The sequence below is a fragment of the Anoplopoma fimbria genome, chromosome 18 (genome assembly GCF_027596085.1).
Source record: "Anoplopoma fimbria isolate UVic2021 breed Golden Eagle Sablefish chromosome 18, Afim_UVic_2022, whole genome shotgun sequence".
Classification (NCBI taxonomy): domain Eukaryota; kingdom Metazoa; phylum Chordata; class Actinopteri; order Perciformes; family Anoplopomatidae; genus Anoplopoma; species Anoplopoma fimbria.
In genome coordinates this window covers 10,846,347-10,863,845 of record NC_072466.1, presented here as the reverse complement: position 1 = coordinate 10,863,845, position 17,499 = coordinate 10,846,347, and the positions used below count along the sequence as shown (strand labels likewise).

The following is a 17,499-nucleotide window of genomic DNA, read 5'->3' as shown; positions in this document are numbered from 1 at the left end:
TGCTATTCCAGCAAACATACGGATATTGAATAAAGAAAAAGTGCTTATTCACTTACTGACATTTTGATGTATTTCATTTCACACTGATGTTTATGGATATTTTGAGTTGTCAGCAGCCTCAGTTTGTTGGGAGTAGAGAGGAGAAACTGAGAATTAGATTATGTGTGTGTATAGCAATAAATCCTCAACAACTGACCATGTGGCTAGGCTGAAGTATAATAATATATTTTGTGATTGTTGTCCCAAGTCATACACATATTTAGATTTTTTTTTAACACATGGATGATATTGTTGTCAAGTCTCTGGGTTGTTAAATAAGTGATCATTTGTGAATTGAATTTCTGTTCTTTACATTCATAGTTACAGAATATATACATATTTTTGGGTGATGTGTTACATTTTCATTATATGGATCACAAAAAAAATCACCAAAGGACGTCATCTGCATCTGTTGCAAAAAACAATCACAAAAGTAATTATTAAGCACTATTAAGTACTACTACAATGATTTTCAGCTCTTCAGGCATGCATAAATAATAAATAAAACACAATGTAGTAGGTATGATGGCCTGAATACTTTCCTGCTCTTTTCAGATTGAAGAGCTAACCAGTAGCCTACCAGCACTTCAAGCCTTGTCCAGCAGCACTTCTTCACTGGACAGCTCAACCAGCAGCACTGAGACCAGCAGCCCACCTGTCAAAAGAAAACCCCTCCCACCTCTGCAGGGCGGAGCCAGAAAGGCCCTACTAAGATGGGTCCAGCAGATAGCCACCAAGTACGTAGTCTCCCTTACAATTATCCTTCTCTTTAAAACAAAATATGCTAAATGCACCCCACCATTATCATCTGCACTGACATTGTGATGCTCTGTTCTTTACAGACGTCTGGGCATTGAGGTGAGGGACTTTGGTCCCAGTTGGCGCACAGGGTTAGCATTCTTTGCAGTTATCCATGCCCTTCGGCCCAATCTAGTTGACATGGAACGAGTATGGAGGAGGCCCAACCGAGAAAATCTGCAAGAAGCTTTCTTATTGGCTGAGACAGAGCTTGGCGTTCCACAACTTCTTGACCCAGAGGGTAAATTACATTCTCTACCACAGTTCCTATAGACTTTGTCATTAAGTTGATGAAAACTACAACTAAACAACCTGAACATAGGATCAAATTAATTCTACATTAATTTGCCTCTGTTATACCTTTTGTTATTTTTCTCTTGGCTATATTGTCTTTTAAAGAAATGACCTTTTCATCATATACAGCTGTTTTTTTTCAGAATACTGATAGTGTGCATCTTTCACTGCATCAGATGTGCACATCAGTTTCACTTTCAAACACCAGCTGTGCCCCTTCATGCCTGCCCTTCACAATGAACTCTAACAAATCAAGCTTGACATCAATATAATTAAGGTCCATTAGGCCATGAGGTTCCGCATAGTTGAACCTCCAAACAAAACGTGGACACTGATCTAAAGTGCTGAAGGTTGTTTTCATTTAAGGTGGCAGTTGTCTGTTTCTGAATAGATGTCAGTCAAACATATGAATTCCAGTTATTCTTCTCTATGAGAGAAACTGTGGTGCTGTTATCAGCTGGCCTCGACTTGATATGACTTCTGATTACATTCATTTGGGTCTCTCCTTAGATGTCGATGTAGACAAGCCAGATGAGAAATCCATTATGACATACATAGCCCAGTTCCTGAAGCATCACCCTGATCGAAAAGAGAGCGACTCAATCGGACAGCAAGAAGAAGAGGTAACCATCTGTCAGATTAATCACAGTCTCGATACGCCATTCATTCCCTTCTTTCAATCTCAATCCGGTGTGTTTTGTCCTTCTCTTCAGATGTCACAGTTATTGTGTCAAACTTCAGCTATGACATATACATTAATGGCTTTTTGTCTTTGTTAAGTCAGTGTTGTGTGCAAAGCGCTGTCTTTCTAAATACTGTTTAATGCTTGTTTTAAACCATCTAAGTGCAAAGTGGGTGAGGCTTTTTTCCATGTCCAAGTTACTGTCTTGCTTATTTGATGTCTTTCCTTGTTGCACATCTCTCTCTTCGTATCTCCTTGTCTTTGTCTCTCTGGTGTTTTTGTGTGGTGACTGCTTTCCTGTGGTTGTTGTCCTGTCCTCTGTCCCACAGCATGGTCTTGCTCCTCGCGATATAGAGGAAATGTTGGAGGTAGGTTATAGAGTACCTTAAAGGTCCCAGGGGCAGGTTTTCCATCATTTTTTGTGCAGCTCAATGCAATTAGCACCCATGCACATTCATGGTTTTCATATAAATGTGATTAATGCTTATTTTCCTGGCTCTACTATTGGATTACAGTATAACTGCCTACTGTACAGTGTATGAGTGAGATTAAACATTGTTTTCCCGTGTCAAAATAAAGCCTATATGCTAATATTGGCTCTTTATCTTACCTGATGTGATATTCCTGCCGTAGGGGTTTCTGAGACATGCTAACAAAAGGAAGTCCAGTATTATAAGACGGGATATTACCATTTATTAACGTTACCTCCCGCTATGACTCCTGGTTCCATTAGCATGACAATGAAAGCCTCTGGCATTGGCAGTGTGCATTGGCACAGCGTATTTGATGGAAAGCTTGTGAATAGAGGATGCCTGTTTTTAAGGTTAACAGTGGCAAGAACAGTGATGTGATTTAAAGACATGCTAACCACAGGCTGTTAGTGTCGACCTGTGTTTGGTTTTCTTACCAACGCTTACGCTGAGTAAGCTTTAGGTGGTTTTTTCACACCTGCTTTGTTCTTTGTTGACATTTCTTCCTAAAATGCTGTTTGTCCTTAATATTCTCTTTCATTGAAAGAAGGTCAATAGACCCTGGTGTTTTCACATTAAAAAACAAAAGTTATTTTTGTTATTTTTGTAAAATAAATTGCAACTGAAATGATTGTTGTTATATTATTTACAGAAGTTGAGTACAATATAACATATAAAAGTCCCCTTCAGCATTTTCTTAATTTATTTGAATACTGTCATGAAGAATACAGTTTGATATCCTTACAGGAGCTGAAGTGAAGGGATACAACTGAATGGACTAAGAGTGAAAAGCTCTCAAACTGAATAGACAATCTCACAAGCTTTTGAGCAGCACAGTATTATCGTCATGGTGACTTAAAATCCTATGAAATGGTAGTAGGGGGTCTCCGACAAAGTACCCTGTTTAAGCTGAGTGTTTTTGGCAGCTGTGGGTTTTTTGACGTTTTGTCCTACAGGGAGACACCGAGGATTAAGAGAACACATGTTTAACAGTACATGCCCTCTCTTTCACCCTCTCCCTTTCATCAATCCCTCAAACATTAATTTGGTTAATCACTTTTTCTCTCTGTCTTTTTGTTTTCCCCTCTCCCTTACACTCCTTCGTCCTCTCTTTTACTTGTTTTTTATTTCCCATCGCAAATCCCAATTTCCATGTCCATCTTTCCACCCATGTTTCACCCCACAACCCCTCACCCATCCCGGCCTCCTAGAGAGAGCAGCGAAAGAGCCTGAGGGAGCTCAAAATGTGGCTCAACCAGCTGGAGAGAGACGCAATACAGGCTCAGGAGACTGAGGGCAATCTCGCTCAACAGTACCAGGTTAGTTTCAGGGTGGGTGTGTGTGTGTGTGTGTGTGTGTGTGTGTGTCTGGATGTGTGTGCAGTTTAAACTGGGCAAACTGAGCACAGACGCTCCTATTATTAGCTTAATCAGTGGCATTACACTGTGGGGATCAGACAGCAGCCGTCATATTCTCAGTCAATCTGGCTTATTCCACCAAGCCTCGGGATACTTTCCATATTCAGCAGCATGTGGGATACCCTCATTTTCTTTGCACATTATACGACGAATATGAAGCCAGTGAAGAAACAGTTAGCCACAGATTTGATGAGGGTCTGATTGGATACCAATGGGAAGACTGTGTGACCCCTCAGAGAGCACTAGTTTTGATGTCTGCATACTGTGAGTTTAATATTTTTGGAGCTGTGAATTATATACATATTTCACGTCTTCTTTCTTTTCAGTTGTTCAAGAGTCTGCGTGTCCAGTTGGAGATGAGGAGGAAGTCGTTAGAGGGAGCTTTGCAGTCCACTCAGAAGGATGGGATACTGACTGTGGATCAGGCTCTGGTCAAACAGGCCTGGGAAAGAGTCTCAAATAGGGTGAGAGAAGCTGGATGGACATTCAACCTCCTCAAAGATTTCCAGACCGATTTGAACCGAGGATGTCATGGTTGCATTTGGGTTTAAGAGTGCCAGGGCAACAATCTCCAGTCGGTCTGAGACTTAACGGACCCAGGCGCTGTTAGTAGTTTATTGTTTTTTCGAAAAGGGTTTAATGGCATTTTGTCTCCTACTTATTAATAATTCAGCTTATTCAATTAAGACACAAACAGAAGCAAAACCAATCTATATAAATTAGTTTAATTGTCTGTTTATTTTCAGCATGTGCTTTTGATTGGAATTGTTTTATCTGTAATGTGTTTTCACTTTTGATCTTTAATGTGGGTAATAAATACAATTTTGTGTTATTGTGCCATGCAGTGAGTTGGACAATCACAATTTGCTCATAGTATTTCTCTGTTTCCTCAACTGTGTTCCTTATTTCAGCTCCTGGACTGGCATCTGCAGCTGGACAGGTCTCTGCCAGCTCCTCTGGATAATGTGGGGGTGTGGCTGCATGAGGCTGAAGGAGCCTTGCGACAAGAGATCATCATACATCAGGCACACGACATGACAGCTAACGTTGTCCACAGGGCTCTTGAGCAGCACAAGGTTAGCATGAAGGTGTAGACAGAAGAGGCAAAATGCAGAAAGAAAGGAAAACTAGGCGCTGGACAGGGCGATGACTTTGTTCAGTTCATACTTGAGTTAAAAAGAATTCAGTATTATGTGGCGTCCCTTCCTGAACTAAGCTGAATCTAAGCTTTAAATATCGTCCTATAAAATTTGCCATTGTAATTATTTTGGACACATTGTATTTGCTTTGCTTTTCTCATTTTCATTGTGTTTGTGTTTTTGTTTGTTTTTAATTCTCTGCCAATTATTTATACATTTTTTGTCATTGTCTCCCTTTGTTTTTAAAATGAAGGAATTTGTATTGGACATATGTATGAAAACTGAAAGCCAATACACATATTATAAAATAAAATAAAGTAAATTTAGAATTGAGAGCTGTACAATGCTACAATATTTTTATTTGTTTTAAAATAGGGTTAGGGTTAGCTATTTATTGTTTTTCTGTGTTCATGTGATTTATGTATTTACACTGTGCAGGATGTGTTGAAAAGCCTGGAAAGTCACCAGCAGGTCTTTCAGAGGATCCATAAAGACAGAAGTGTCGATGGAGTCCCTGTTCCCCCAGACCAGCTCCAAGACATGGCTGAGAGGTAATCACGACACCTGCCAACCTCACAGAGCATGCTTTAACATTCTGCTTTTGGAGGAGAAGCAGAATATGTGGGTCAAGCTGTATGTTTGACATCCTTTGTAAACTTTGTGTTTTTTAGGATGAACTTTGTCTCCACATCTTCTAGCATCCACTTGTCTAGAATGGAATTCTTGGAGAACAAACACCACATGCAAGGCTTCCTCACTCTAGCCGAGTCCAAGCTCAAATCCTGGATCATAAAATACGGCCGACAAGAGTCGGTGGAACTGATGCTCCACAACTATGTTGTAAGCTAATGCTTCTATTCACTCTGTACGTGATGTAATGAACTGCTAATGGAATCTTTAGGGTTCCTATGCAGATAGTATAGTGTATGAGAGCTAGTTTTACTGCTGTATATGCTTCATTATGCACACATGGTGACATTTTCCTCTTTGATTCTGACTTCATCAGTCATTTGTGGAGAAGCAACATTTCTTTGAAAATTACGAGGCATTGTTCCAGTCCCTGAAACAGTCTGCTGAGGTCTATGTCAATGCTGACAGCTCAGGTGAGAAATCTAAATAAATACTATAAATGTATTATTTGATATGCGACGTACAGTATAACTTTGTTGGATCAGGGGCATGCTATATGTTTTTATCTACATGTTATTATTTTTTTAATTAACAGCTGTATTCCTAAATTTGGACCCTACTGATACATTTTAAATAAATGCGTTTAGGAGATGCTGATGCAGATAAAATCCTCTGTGAAAGAAGTCATTTTACATTATGATATGAATTAATTAAAACTGAACTTGAAGGTTAAATCCTGATCTTGTATGCAGCAGAAAAGAACAACCTTGAACACACTATATGCATAACATACTTAATTATTTCAATGTCAAAATCACATAACAATTCACTATTGCAACGAAGCAGTCCTGCTCAGTGATGCAGTGATTGAAGCCATGTGATTGCCCACAATGGTCTAATACAACTAGAGAGATATTACAGGGATAAGTATCTCTGTATAAATGCTATGGTTGTTGTATACATTGAACATACAGCTCACCTTTAATGTCCCTTGTCAATAACTCGACAACCAATGAGACTTTCTCTTCCACTAGCTCTGTCTGTCCCTGTCTGGTTTTAAAGCTGGGTAGATGGGGAGAGTCTGCAGGCTACAACTAAATGAGGTTCCTCCACTCCCAGCTCTCAGTGGGGAATACGACCCCATTTGCTAGTAAGGGGCTGCTCCACTTCCGCAGGTCTCTGGGCGCAAACTGAGCTAGCTTGTTGGTTTCATTAAGTTTCAGGGTTGTGCTGCTTTAGGGTATGCAGAGCGGTAAAGTGAGGTATGGCAGGAAATCAGGACATTTGAGGCTTGATTGGTCGACCCCGCAAATTAATTACCCCCCACTGTCACTACCATACCCACATGAGCCTTGCTGGTAGTTAGCACCCTGGGCTCTGATTGGCTGGTGAGAGATCATTCAGATCTTTTTTAAAGGGCCAGTTTGAGGTTACACTAAACTGAGACAGGAGAGGAGGATAAGGGGATTGATATGTAATGATCTACCATTCAAAGCTATAATACTATCTGATTAATGTGTATTTGAAACTGGATATTTGTTTTAGGTGGAGTCATTTATCAGCCCCACACTGGCTGACAATAGTTTGTGGTACAGGACTTTTGAGACCAGAGCGTTTGTACCAGTGAAATGGGACACACAAGCAAAGATAACACGTCTCCCTGTAGTGAGAGTTTTGAGGTCAGAGTTGTCAGCAAAGGCTGGTAGCTTCATCAGTCTTCATGGGCCCTTCGTCTGGTGTTTCTATGAATATGTGTACCATATGTGCAGTGCCTCAAAGTGAGGCTTTGTAACTTTTGCTAAACAGCGCTCATAAGTGACAATAATAGTAGCCTATATGTAAATGCTAAACGTAGTATAAGATAAACACAGGTAGAGAAGAGTCCAAAGTTCATCAAACAGACTTAATAGTAACATTTACATAGCAATACCTCTCTTCACATTAACTATGTGCCACTTGTCATACCAGACCGAGTAAGACTCTGGCTGCAAAACTCGTAGTGAATAGAGCAAGAGTCTGTTTTATTGCTCATGAATTCAACCTTTTTTTATAAGAGAAATTGTTTTTTTGTTTCATTGGGCATAATCTGTTTTAAACCAGAAACAAAATCCATATAAATCAACTTGGAAATCACATAAGTAAGTTCCCGATTCCTCCTGTGTACACTGTTTCAGTATGACTAGTATTGTTAGCAACAACTGCAGTTAAAGTAATAGTGGTAGATGTAGCAGCAGTGCTAGGAGTAGTAGTGTTGTTGTTAAAGTTGATTTGTCACTCCTCCAGCGGACGAGGGTGAGATGGGAGTGCGCAGGTTCATGCGGGAGGTGGTGACCCAGTGGAGGAGTTTGACCATGGAAGTGCGCAGTGTGAAGAGCATGCTGGAGGAGGTGCTGTCCAACTGGGAGAGGTACAGCTCAACGGTGGCCTCTTTACAGGCCTGGCTGGAGGATGCAGAGGAAGCCCTGAGGCAGCCAGAAAATACAAAACGGGTATGAAATTGACTCTTAATATGTAAGGAAACCCCACCATTCATATACTCAAAGTTTTTTTGTCCACAGATTAAGAGTCTCTTCATACATTTATTTGATGGACTCAAATGCCTCAAAGTAGTAGTAATCAAATCCACGTCAGCCCAATTTCAAGCATTTGGTCTTCTAAGTGGAATCCTATTAGCAGTCTCCACTCAAGTATCAAATGATCTCCTTGACTTACAACAAGCCACTGAGGATATTCCAGTTGTCACATCTCCATGGTTACCTCGGTTTCACATCCCCACCGAGGATTAGACAGCTAATTACCCCAGTTTTTTATTGTCCTTTTTTTGTTTCATTCTATGAATTCCTTTCTTTGTCTCTTTTTTGATTAACTTTCTTTGTTCTTTCTTTGACACTCATTCTGTGTGTTGTTCATTGTTTCTCTTAATTTCGCTCTTGTTTCTTTCTGTCATTTTAAATGAGTCTTGTCTCTCATCCAGGAGTTTTTCAGGAATCTCAGCCACTGGATGGATCAGCATGAAGCCATGAACGACGCAGGGAATTTTCTCATTGAAACATGTGATGAGACCGTGTCGCCCGATCTCAAGAAGCAGCTACTTCTTTTGAATGGGCGATGGAGAGAACTCTTCCTCAAAGTCAAACAAGTAACAAACAGAACAACAACTAATACTACTGCATGTCAGAGAAAAACATGAAATTGATTATATTGTATACATAGTTAAATCTATCCTAAACTTTGTATCAACTTTTCTTTACTGCAGTATGCCCATGCAGATGAGCTGGAGAAGTGGAGAAAAGACTATCTAAAGGCTGTGAATGCCCTTAAAGAGCTGCTGGACTCAGCTGAGGCAAAGCTCAATGTTCCTGTCCAGGTGTCTTTCCTCAACGTTAGAGCCTTTCTGCAGGACGTGGAGGTGAGAAAATGAAACTGCCATCTATCTTACGTTAAGATCAGACTTGCATAATTACAGCACAAAAACACCAGGGATTGTTCTTGATTTAGCTGATAGTATTAAATTATCACTAATACATTTTCTACATATGTATTAGGTTGGTAACATTACAAAATCTGGATTAATACCCAATTTATTGTTAATAGATAGTGATTATGTTGTACCACCTACGTCTGGTCAGCAGTTTAGCTCTGAGACAGTTGAGGTGATCCAGGTTACAACAACACTGATGGCAGCTCTGTGAGTACGTCTCAAATCAGTAGGTAGAGAATCACAAGCAGGATTTAAGGCGCTGATTAGATCACTTATTCATTTACATTTGGACTGTAATGAAAAGGGCTTGAGACTCATTGGCAAGTTGCATAACAGCAAATTATGACATTTAAATTACTTTGGTCGCATTAGAAAAAGTCCAACTCCCCTGGTGTTAACATACTACAGAAAAGGATTCCATCATCCCAGTTGATTTACTTCCTAGTGAACTTGCACTCATAAACATTCAGATAAACAATTAGTAAATGCTTTATGTCACTGCTGTTTGGAAGTAAGAGCTGCAGACAACCTTGCTACCTTTTTTTTTATTGCCAAAAGCAGTTTTGATGAAAGTCCTTTTAATTTAAGGATGTTCAAGATGACCCTTCGCCTCCACTTCTCATTTCAGAATACCAAGCAAAAGGTTGTTGCCATGGAGACGCAATACAAGTTGGCTGCCCGCAGTGCTCAGCTCCTTGCCAAGGATGCACCACAGGAAGAGGCTGCCAGGGTCATGGCAACTATGGCAACGGCCAAAGGTCAGCTGAGTAAGGTAAGTGTCATTAAAGTCAGACACATGAGAATTGTATGAAATGTATCGTTCTTTCAAAGCAACACCATTATCTTTTCTCTCCGGTGAGACTTGTTCAATAATATCCTTGTCTTACATTGTTGTCACATTCTGTGTCACTATTTAATGGCCTTTGTTGTTTGTCTCCAGGTGAGAGAGCGGTGTCCCTCCCTTGTGAGGGAGTGTCATGTCCTTCTGCCACTGTTGGAAGAGATGGAGAAACACATCACTGCTTTTTACCAAGCCCTGGAGCGGGCCAGTCGCATCACCTCGGCTGCCAGAGACGCAGACACACAGACCCAGACCCAGCAAAAGCAAAAGTGGCAGGTTAGATATGATGACAATTAATAGATTGAAATGAAATGATTACAAAGTAGAAGCATGATTGGTTAAAGGTAAAACATTTTTTTTACAATAGGGTGTCTTATTAGTAATTTTCATCGTCATTTTCTGCACACAATCAGTTTTACAGTAAAATTGATATATAGCACGGGTATTTCAGGTACATATACCTTAATTGAATTATCCAGTTAGTGGTTTAGATATTTTGATTGAACTGGATATTTGTTTATAGTCTGTCTGATCACTTATATGACTCATGACTTAAAGTGGTTAGTAATATGTTATCATAAGCAAAAGGAATGATGGCAAAATCTACAAAAATAGGACTCAGGGTATAAAAAAGGAAATTGTCCTAATAGGTTATGTGTGAGCCTGCTGGCCCCAATTCAAATATAACCATATCTGCTCTCTGGTGTGTCAATTTGTTCCTTCACTAATATTCCCAGCTCTTTGGAATTATATTTATCTTCTATTTACAACATCTTTATACATAACCTTTTTGTCTGATGGTAAGGGAAATGCTGATAAATAAGAAAAGGGTTGAAATATTTGAATGCCCCCTTATCAACGCTCTTCCGTATTTGCCGTCTTTGTTTCCTCAATTTCCTCAGGATTTGTTAAATCAGCAGCAAAGCTGTAAGCGCTGTCTGTCAGTGATTGAGAGGAATCACCACACATTGCAGAGGGCGCTCTCCACCAGTAAGGTGCTCCGAAACGTCGACCTGACCCTGCTACAAAAAAGAGTGACTGAAATACAGGGCTCGGCTCAGGTAAGTGTTAAACATAATTGTACACATTCACATACCAGAATGCCACAGAGACACAGCATTAACTCATCACTGATTATATTAATTGGATTACAAGAACATCAAAACACCCAGGAGGCAACGGTGTGCGCCTCACTATTCATTTGCTTAGCGTAAAACAAATAATGTAATTACACTCTATTTCCGATGAGACCAGTTACAATCACCACTACCTACTGTCCGTCCTCTCAGGTTTTGCTAAAGGAGGTTGGGGAATGGAGAAGGCAGGAAGAGGCCAACAACTGCCTGAGGAGGAGGTTTGAGGAATCAAGACAGGAGCTGGAGAGAGTGCTGAAAAAAGCTCAGGGCTGCTTGAGAGAGACTGGAGACGCTGAGGAGTTACTGAAGAAACACAATGTAAGATCAAACCCATACCTGTGTGCTGTAGCTCATCTGTAGAAAAAAGAACACTGCTATGGCTGCTATATCTTCTCCTGACCACAAAGACAAACAGTCACAGGGTGTAAAACAGCAGCAAAACAGAACTCAAAATACATCTGTAAGTCATTCTGTTGTTTGGTCTTGCAAACCAAAAAAAAAGAATGAATGTAAACTCAAGAATTGATTCTAGTACAACGCTTGTATTTTTTATTCTGCACAGGATTTTTTGGGACAACTGGACCAGCGGTTGCTGAGTGTGTTCTTGAAGGCATGTGATGAGCTGACTGACATCCTACCACAGGAGGAGCAGCAGGGGCTGCAGGAAACTGTCCGCAGGCTGCACAAACACTGGAAGGTCAGGGGTCACAATGCTTTAACGCTCTCACTAATTACTGTACATCTCTAGAGGCGCTTAGCTGATACTTCATTAACTTAACCAGGAAGACCTACGGCTTTGATAGAGTTCCCTCCAGTCTGTTTCCAATTAACCTATACTAGTTCGATTAAAATGCAACCCTCTCAGTGTTTACTCACAGTCTCACGAGAGGATATTATGTCTCTGACAGTTTTGTAAATGATACAATGTAAGACTGTAACTCATTATTATTATTATAGTAGATCTTATCTAACATGTCTCCTATACTCTGTTCCTTCTCACTCATTATCACAGGACATCCAGGGCGAGGTACCATCTCACCTGCTTCGTCTGAAAGTGGAGGTGGAACAAAGTCGTGTAGCTGTGATCATACACGACTGCAGAGCAGAGCTGGACAGAGAAATACAAGCCCTGTCTGGTACCTGCACCAGTGAGCGAGTGATCAAAGAGCACAGAGTGAGCCTCGGATTTGGTAGAAACTTGAAACAGATTAAAACCAGGAGTGACAGAAAGAGAAAGAGAAAATCACTTAATGTCATCTTCATCATCATCCTGGAGCATTCTAAATTCAACATTTCTTTTTATCTTATCTCCAGACTTTTTTCAGGGAACGCAAATCTTTGACTTTGTGTGAGAAAAGGATTAGAAACATGGAGGATCTGTGTCATAAATTGCCTGACAACGACCCGGCTTATCGGATGCTAGACTCCACCAGAAGGGCTGTAGAAGAGGTTACAGAGCAAATCAAAAGCACCCACCTCAAACTGGAACATCACCCCGATAAGTGGAAAACATGGAATGAGAGGTAAAGGTTGACAAAAACTCAGTCCAGACATTTTTTTATCACTGAAGGGGCTTCAAAGTAGTTGTTCCTTTTTCTAGGTTCTGTGAGCTTTCTGATTGGCTCTCATCTCAGAGGAGGCAGGTGAGGCTCTTGAGAGAGATGGCGAGAAATTCCACTCATCAGGAGCATGTTGATGCTGCTGTTCAGGTGAGCTAGCACATTTTATTTGTTGCTGTAGGCACAAAGAATAGCCGATGATTCAATACAGCTCAGCCTCAGGAAACCTGCATTCCCTTATTTGTGCTTCCACCATTTCCAGGCACTGCAGGAAGCAGTAAATGCCCGAGAGGAGAGCCTGTTGTGGCTTAAGAGCCGTCTTGCTGGACTGTCTGAGGTCAGCTCTGAACTGGAGGTCCAGAGACAGAGAACAGCCCTGGCCAAACTCTCAACTGACCTGCGGGCACTCGTTTCTTCACTCTGTCAGGTATTCTAAGATATTCCAAATGCTTCAAATGTGTCATTATCCTGTGTTATTTCAACAAAATCACTCTGTCTCACCTTTGCCTCCCCTATTCACAGTGGGGTGAGGAGGGCTCTGCTATGTTCCAGTACGAGGAGCTGAGAGAGGAGGTGCGTGGGGCTCTCGAAGAGGTGCTAAGAGTGCGAAGGGAGGCTGAGGAGCAGACCAGCAGGATCCTGGATGCTGAGGACCTGGAGGAGGCCAAGCAACTTTATCTTATTCACCAGGTGTGTGTAGTGAGGCAGGAGAAGGAGGGTATGTCAACTGTGTGCAGATATTTAATTTACAGAAGCTTCAATCAAAAGGAGACATCAGATGACATTGAAATCAGTTGATGCTTTGTGTTCAAAGCAAAACCATATTATTATTATTTTTTTTGTATCTTGTGAGGTATTTTATGTTCCAGAGGATATATATTTTTTAATTTTAGTTAGTTATTTTAATATGTGGTTTAAGTGATATAAATATTTTTTATTTGATATAAAAAAATATATATTTTTTTTAAATGAAAAAAAAAATATTTTGAAGAGTAACTTAAGAGCCCTTTAAAGTCTTAGCTTTACTGACCTCCAGTGGTTTCAATTATTTCAGTGCTGTCTACTCCAGGACACTGCGCCAACCAACACTGTATGGTTACCATGTCACAAGGTTATTTTATTGTCATTGTACAACATGGTTGCACAACGAAATGATGTAGATAGAGGTGCATCAAAGGACACTTTTGGATCATTGTTAAAACAGGCTTAAAACCTTCTTCCGGAGAGGGCAGGAAAACACTGCTTCTCAGCATAGTGTTAAGCATCCACTTTAATAATGCTCATTTTGCTGCAAAAAACGAATTTGTCATCTGACATGTTGTTTTCATTTCTATGTGTTTGTTATAGCACCATCTAAAGCGCCTGCATGATAACAAGAGAGAGGCAGAGCTCCTGGTGGCCCACTGCCACCAGCTGCAGAAAGGGGAGGGGCTCACTCAGTCTCTACGGGAGCTGGAGGGAGCTTTCACAGATGTTGACCACAAATCGGGGGCTAAAGAGCACAACCTGCAGGTAAGACCAAGTCTGGATTTTTCTCACCTGTCAGTATGCTAATGTTTGCATGTGTAAGTGTCAACACAGACCCCTGCAGCCATCATTGATTGGTCCATGTTGAACCTTAATCAGATATTGATTGTTATCTGGTATGTTTAATTTGTTTGTGTCTGTTTTCTTGCGATTTGTTTATATCTATTCTATCACTGTCTTCGAATTGATCATAAAATCAACAGTGTCCGCATGAAAATGTCCAGTTAGTTCATTTAAAAGTTCATTTAAAAAAAACAAAAAGGGAAAACCACTGTAAAACACCTTAAATCAAAACTCCAAAACATCAGGGATGAATGTTAAAGATTCTGGTGTCTGTCCCTCTGAATAAATCAAAATTAGAGATCAAATTTAGACAGACCTTATTACACCAGCGTTAAATAATTAAAGAGAGAGAGATTGATGTAGATGATGAGTATGCATTGAAAAAAGGGATAGAAAATGCATTTTTGTTCCTTGTAAAATTTTTGTCGGATATAATTGAATTAAGGCCAGAGACTATTTTTGTCCGTTTAGTTCTTTGAATGAAACCAAACACTACAGTTCCCATTAACTCTGTGTTCACATGTTTATCCACTGTTTCTTCATCATATCAAGGCAACTCTGAGCTCCTGGCAGAGTTTTGAAGCAGAAAGAGAATCAGTTTGGAGGTTCATCAGTAATACCAGCAATGAGCTGCACAAGGAACTTATTTTCAACAGCCTGGACAGCCTGAAAACTGAACTGGAGCAGAACAAGGTGTGTATGTACAATAAGTGTGTGAGTACATGCATGTAGTGCATGCTCTGTATTTGCTAATACAATATATTTCTTTTTTGGTCTGTAGGAGCTCCTCACAAAGGTTGAGGAGTGTTCTGTGCGTGCAGCTTTCCTCCTAGAGAAGTCAGCAGAAATTCAACTTGGTCCGAAGAATCACACTCTTCTTCTACAGCAGGCTGACACCACCAGAGAAGCACTCGCACAACTTGGAGACCACCTCAACAAGAAGTATGTCCGATCCTCATCCCAAGCCTCCCAACCAATTGTATTATAACGAAGTAAACTGTAACTTCCTCAAATTTCAAAGTCATAATTTCAGGTTGATGCAATTTTCACCTTTTCTAAATTTGTTTACTTGTGTGCCAGTTTGTTCTCATTCCTAGAGTACATCTAGATATGCATACAGTATATTTTACAAAACAGTTTTTGTCTAATCTTGTGTCTCCAAGTGTTGTCCAGCTGGAGATGATGTGTATGTGGTGGGAGCGCTTCGGCAGCGAATCAGAGGCCTTCTCTCTGTGGATCAGTGAGAAAGAGAAGGAGGTGGAGGGGGTTACCTCCACCTCCTCGTTAGATCCTCTGGATAAACACATCAGCACAGTGGAGGTATGTCATGCATGTCTTTACCTTGTTTTTTAAATCTAATACTGACTGCACGCTGCATAGCTTAAACAGTTTCACAGCTTCTTCAATCAACTTCTGATATCCATGAATAAATATGCATCATTTAGTAGCTCCCAAGAAGATGAGTCAAATTGCTGTCTGGCCTTTAGCCTGGAGTTTACAGTATCAGTTAGGCCTGAGGGTTATTAAGATTAAGATGAAATAAGATTAAATTTGAACGTAACCCTAAGGGGAAATTGGGTCAGAGGAGCTGCAGTGAAGACTAGGATGTAGAAAATGAATTGATCATATTGGAAAAAATATATAATCTTGGTTTTCCAGACCTCAGCCTTGTTAATCTCATGGAGGCGGAGAAGAGGAGAAAAAAATGTCAAAAACATTTGGGATAACAGGGTTTAAGAAGTCCTGCAGCAGACATTTGATTAGCTGAGTTTGAAAACACTTGCCTCTAGAAACAGCTTAGGCAATCTTCTTTTCTAGCCAACTTCTGTGTTTGAATTTCTAGAAATCTATAAACATGAAGAGACGTTATTTTTTATCTATCATAGAAAAAGGAATTTATGAAGATAACACATACCATTGTCTGTTCTATCTTGTTTATTGTATTTTTTTTAAAAACTCGTGCCTCCCATGCTTTCCCTGATCAGCATTCCTCTGCTGTTACATCCCCACAGGCTGTGGCAGAAGGTTTAGAGGAGAGAAGGGCAGCTCTGGCCCACATGGAGGTGGACTGTGAGGCCCTGTCGAGGTTTGTGACCCCTGGAGAGGCTGGACGTATCCGGGCTCGACTTGCACAGATGAGGCGCTACTGGGAAGAGTTGATGGGGAGAGTAGAGCAGCTGGGAGGACAGCTCAACCAGAGCGCCTCGTACTGGCAGAGATACAACGATAACCTTGAACAGGTATACAGCAACACATAATGGAATAGTTAGGTGCGGAGATTGTAATTAAGAATTTGCTGGGCCACCTGTTAAATATACTTTTGAATAATTAAAGCTGTTGTTATTATCAGGTCAAAAAAGCAATGACTGACCTTAAAGAGAAGCTTGACTGTCCAGTCACATACTGCTCATCTTTATCTGAGACCTACAAGAGCCTCCAGGATCATATGGTAAGAAAAAACACAAAGAATGCCTTAATGTAACATCACTATATGGATTTATGGTTTTAACTTTGAGGGTTGACTTAACTAAATCCTCAGGAATCTGAAGGGTGTATCTTTTGCGTGATTTTTTTGTGTAGTTTCTTTTTTTTTTTTTTTAAAAGTGAACGTAGTTTAATCAATTTATTTAAGATTATTTATCAGGTTATGCAGTAATCTCCAGTATGAGACTGTATTAAGTAATTTAGCACATTGTTTGTTATTAGGTTTGTAGGATTTATGTTCAAGAGTACTTTGAAGCCATTGACGTTAAACATCCTCTGCGGAGCTGATGAAAAGTTCATGTCCGTTTCCTCCAGGAGGTCTGCCAGGCTGTTGAGCAGCTGAACCCAAGGCTGATGGCTTTGTGTTCGGCCATGAAGAGGCTTGGAGAGGGCAGCCAGCTGGAGGAAGAGGTGGCTTACCTCCAGAAGCAACAGAGAGAATTTTTGGGAAAGGCATCAGAAAAGCAATCTACATTACAGAGCCTTCTAGCACTGTGGCAGAGGTGAAGTTATATGTGCCTATGTTTATTATTTTTATATTTTTTTTAAATAGGGGCAAAAAGAAACTGTGGGGAAAAATCTGCATTTACATTTATCTGAAAGAGAGCATTAGTCTGTGTTAATCTCATGCATCTCATACTCTAGCTTTGCTCAACAAAAACCTGAATGTTTTACTATTGGATATCCAGACATGAGCTATCCTATTCAGCTTTTAAGACAATTAGTCTCCATGAGTTTGATTATATTTATGATGTATTGCCATCTGCTGTGATGCCTTGCTGGGCTGACTCTGTACCTTGTGAGTATGTGTCCCTCCAACACCTATAACCTGCTCAAAAATATCATTTTGATCCAAAGATTCCTGTCAGTTTTGGTCCTGCGTCACACAGACATCTTATTACAATCATAAATACCATGCTATTTCCCCTTTCTTTTTG

General features: G+C 40.3%; 1 protein-coding gene across 1 annotated transcript in view; it reads left to right on the top strand.

Annotated features, from left to right (window-relative positions):
* The window catches only part of syne1a (spectrin repeat containing, nuclear envelope 1a), a 117,896-nt gene that overhangs the window by 12,178 nt on the left and 88,219 nt on the right, over positions 1 to 17,499 (top strand). Inside the window, 31 exon segments of the mRNA XM_054619084.1 lie at positions 595 to 776; positions 882 to 1,078; positions 1,642 to 1,754; positions 2,143 to 2,181; positions 3,495 to 3,602; positions 4,028 to 4,165; positions 4,613 to 4,777; positions 5,279 to 5,391; positions 5,512 to 5,680; positions 5,847 to 5,943; positions 7,705 to 7,723; positions 7,782 to 7,959; positions 8,445 to 8,609; positions 8,727 to 8,879; positions 9,580 to 9,723; positions 9,892 to 10,068; positions 10,695 to 10,853; positions 11,082 to 11,246; positions 11,491 to 11,625; positions 11,941 to 12,102; positions 12,243 to 12,451; positions 12,529 to 12,637; positions 12,750 to 12,914; positions 13,010 to 13,177; positions 13,901 to 13,999; positions 14,630 to 14,770; positions 14,859 to 15,019; positions 15,241 to 15,397; positions 16,090 to 16,317; positions 16,428 to 16,526; positions 16,877 to 17,064. Of these exon segments, the coding sequence (XP_054475059.1) occupies positions 595 to 776; positions 882 to 1,078; positions 1,642 to 1,754; positions 2,143 to 2,181; positions 3,495 to 3,602; positions 4,028 to 4,165; positions 4,613 to 4,777; positions 5,279 to 5,391; positions 5,512 to 5,680; positions 5,847 to 5,943; positions 7,705 to 7,723; positions 7,782 to 7,959; positions 8,445 to 8,609; positions 8,727 to 8,879; positions 9,580 to 9,723; positions 9,892 to 10,068; positions 10,695 to 10,853; positions 11,082 to 11,246; positions 11,491 to 11,625; positions 11,941 to 12,102; positions 12,243 to 12,451; positions 12,529 to 12,637; positions 12,750 to 12,914; positions 13,010 to 13,177; positions 13,901 to 13,999; positions 14,630 to 14,770; positions 14,859 to 15,019; positions 15,241 to 15,397; positions 16,090 to 16,317; positions 16,428 to 16,526; positions 16,877 to 17,064 (4,502 nt within the window).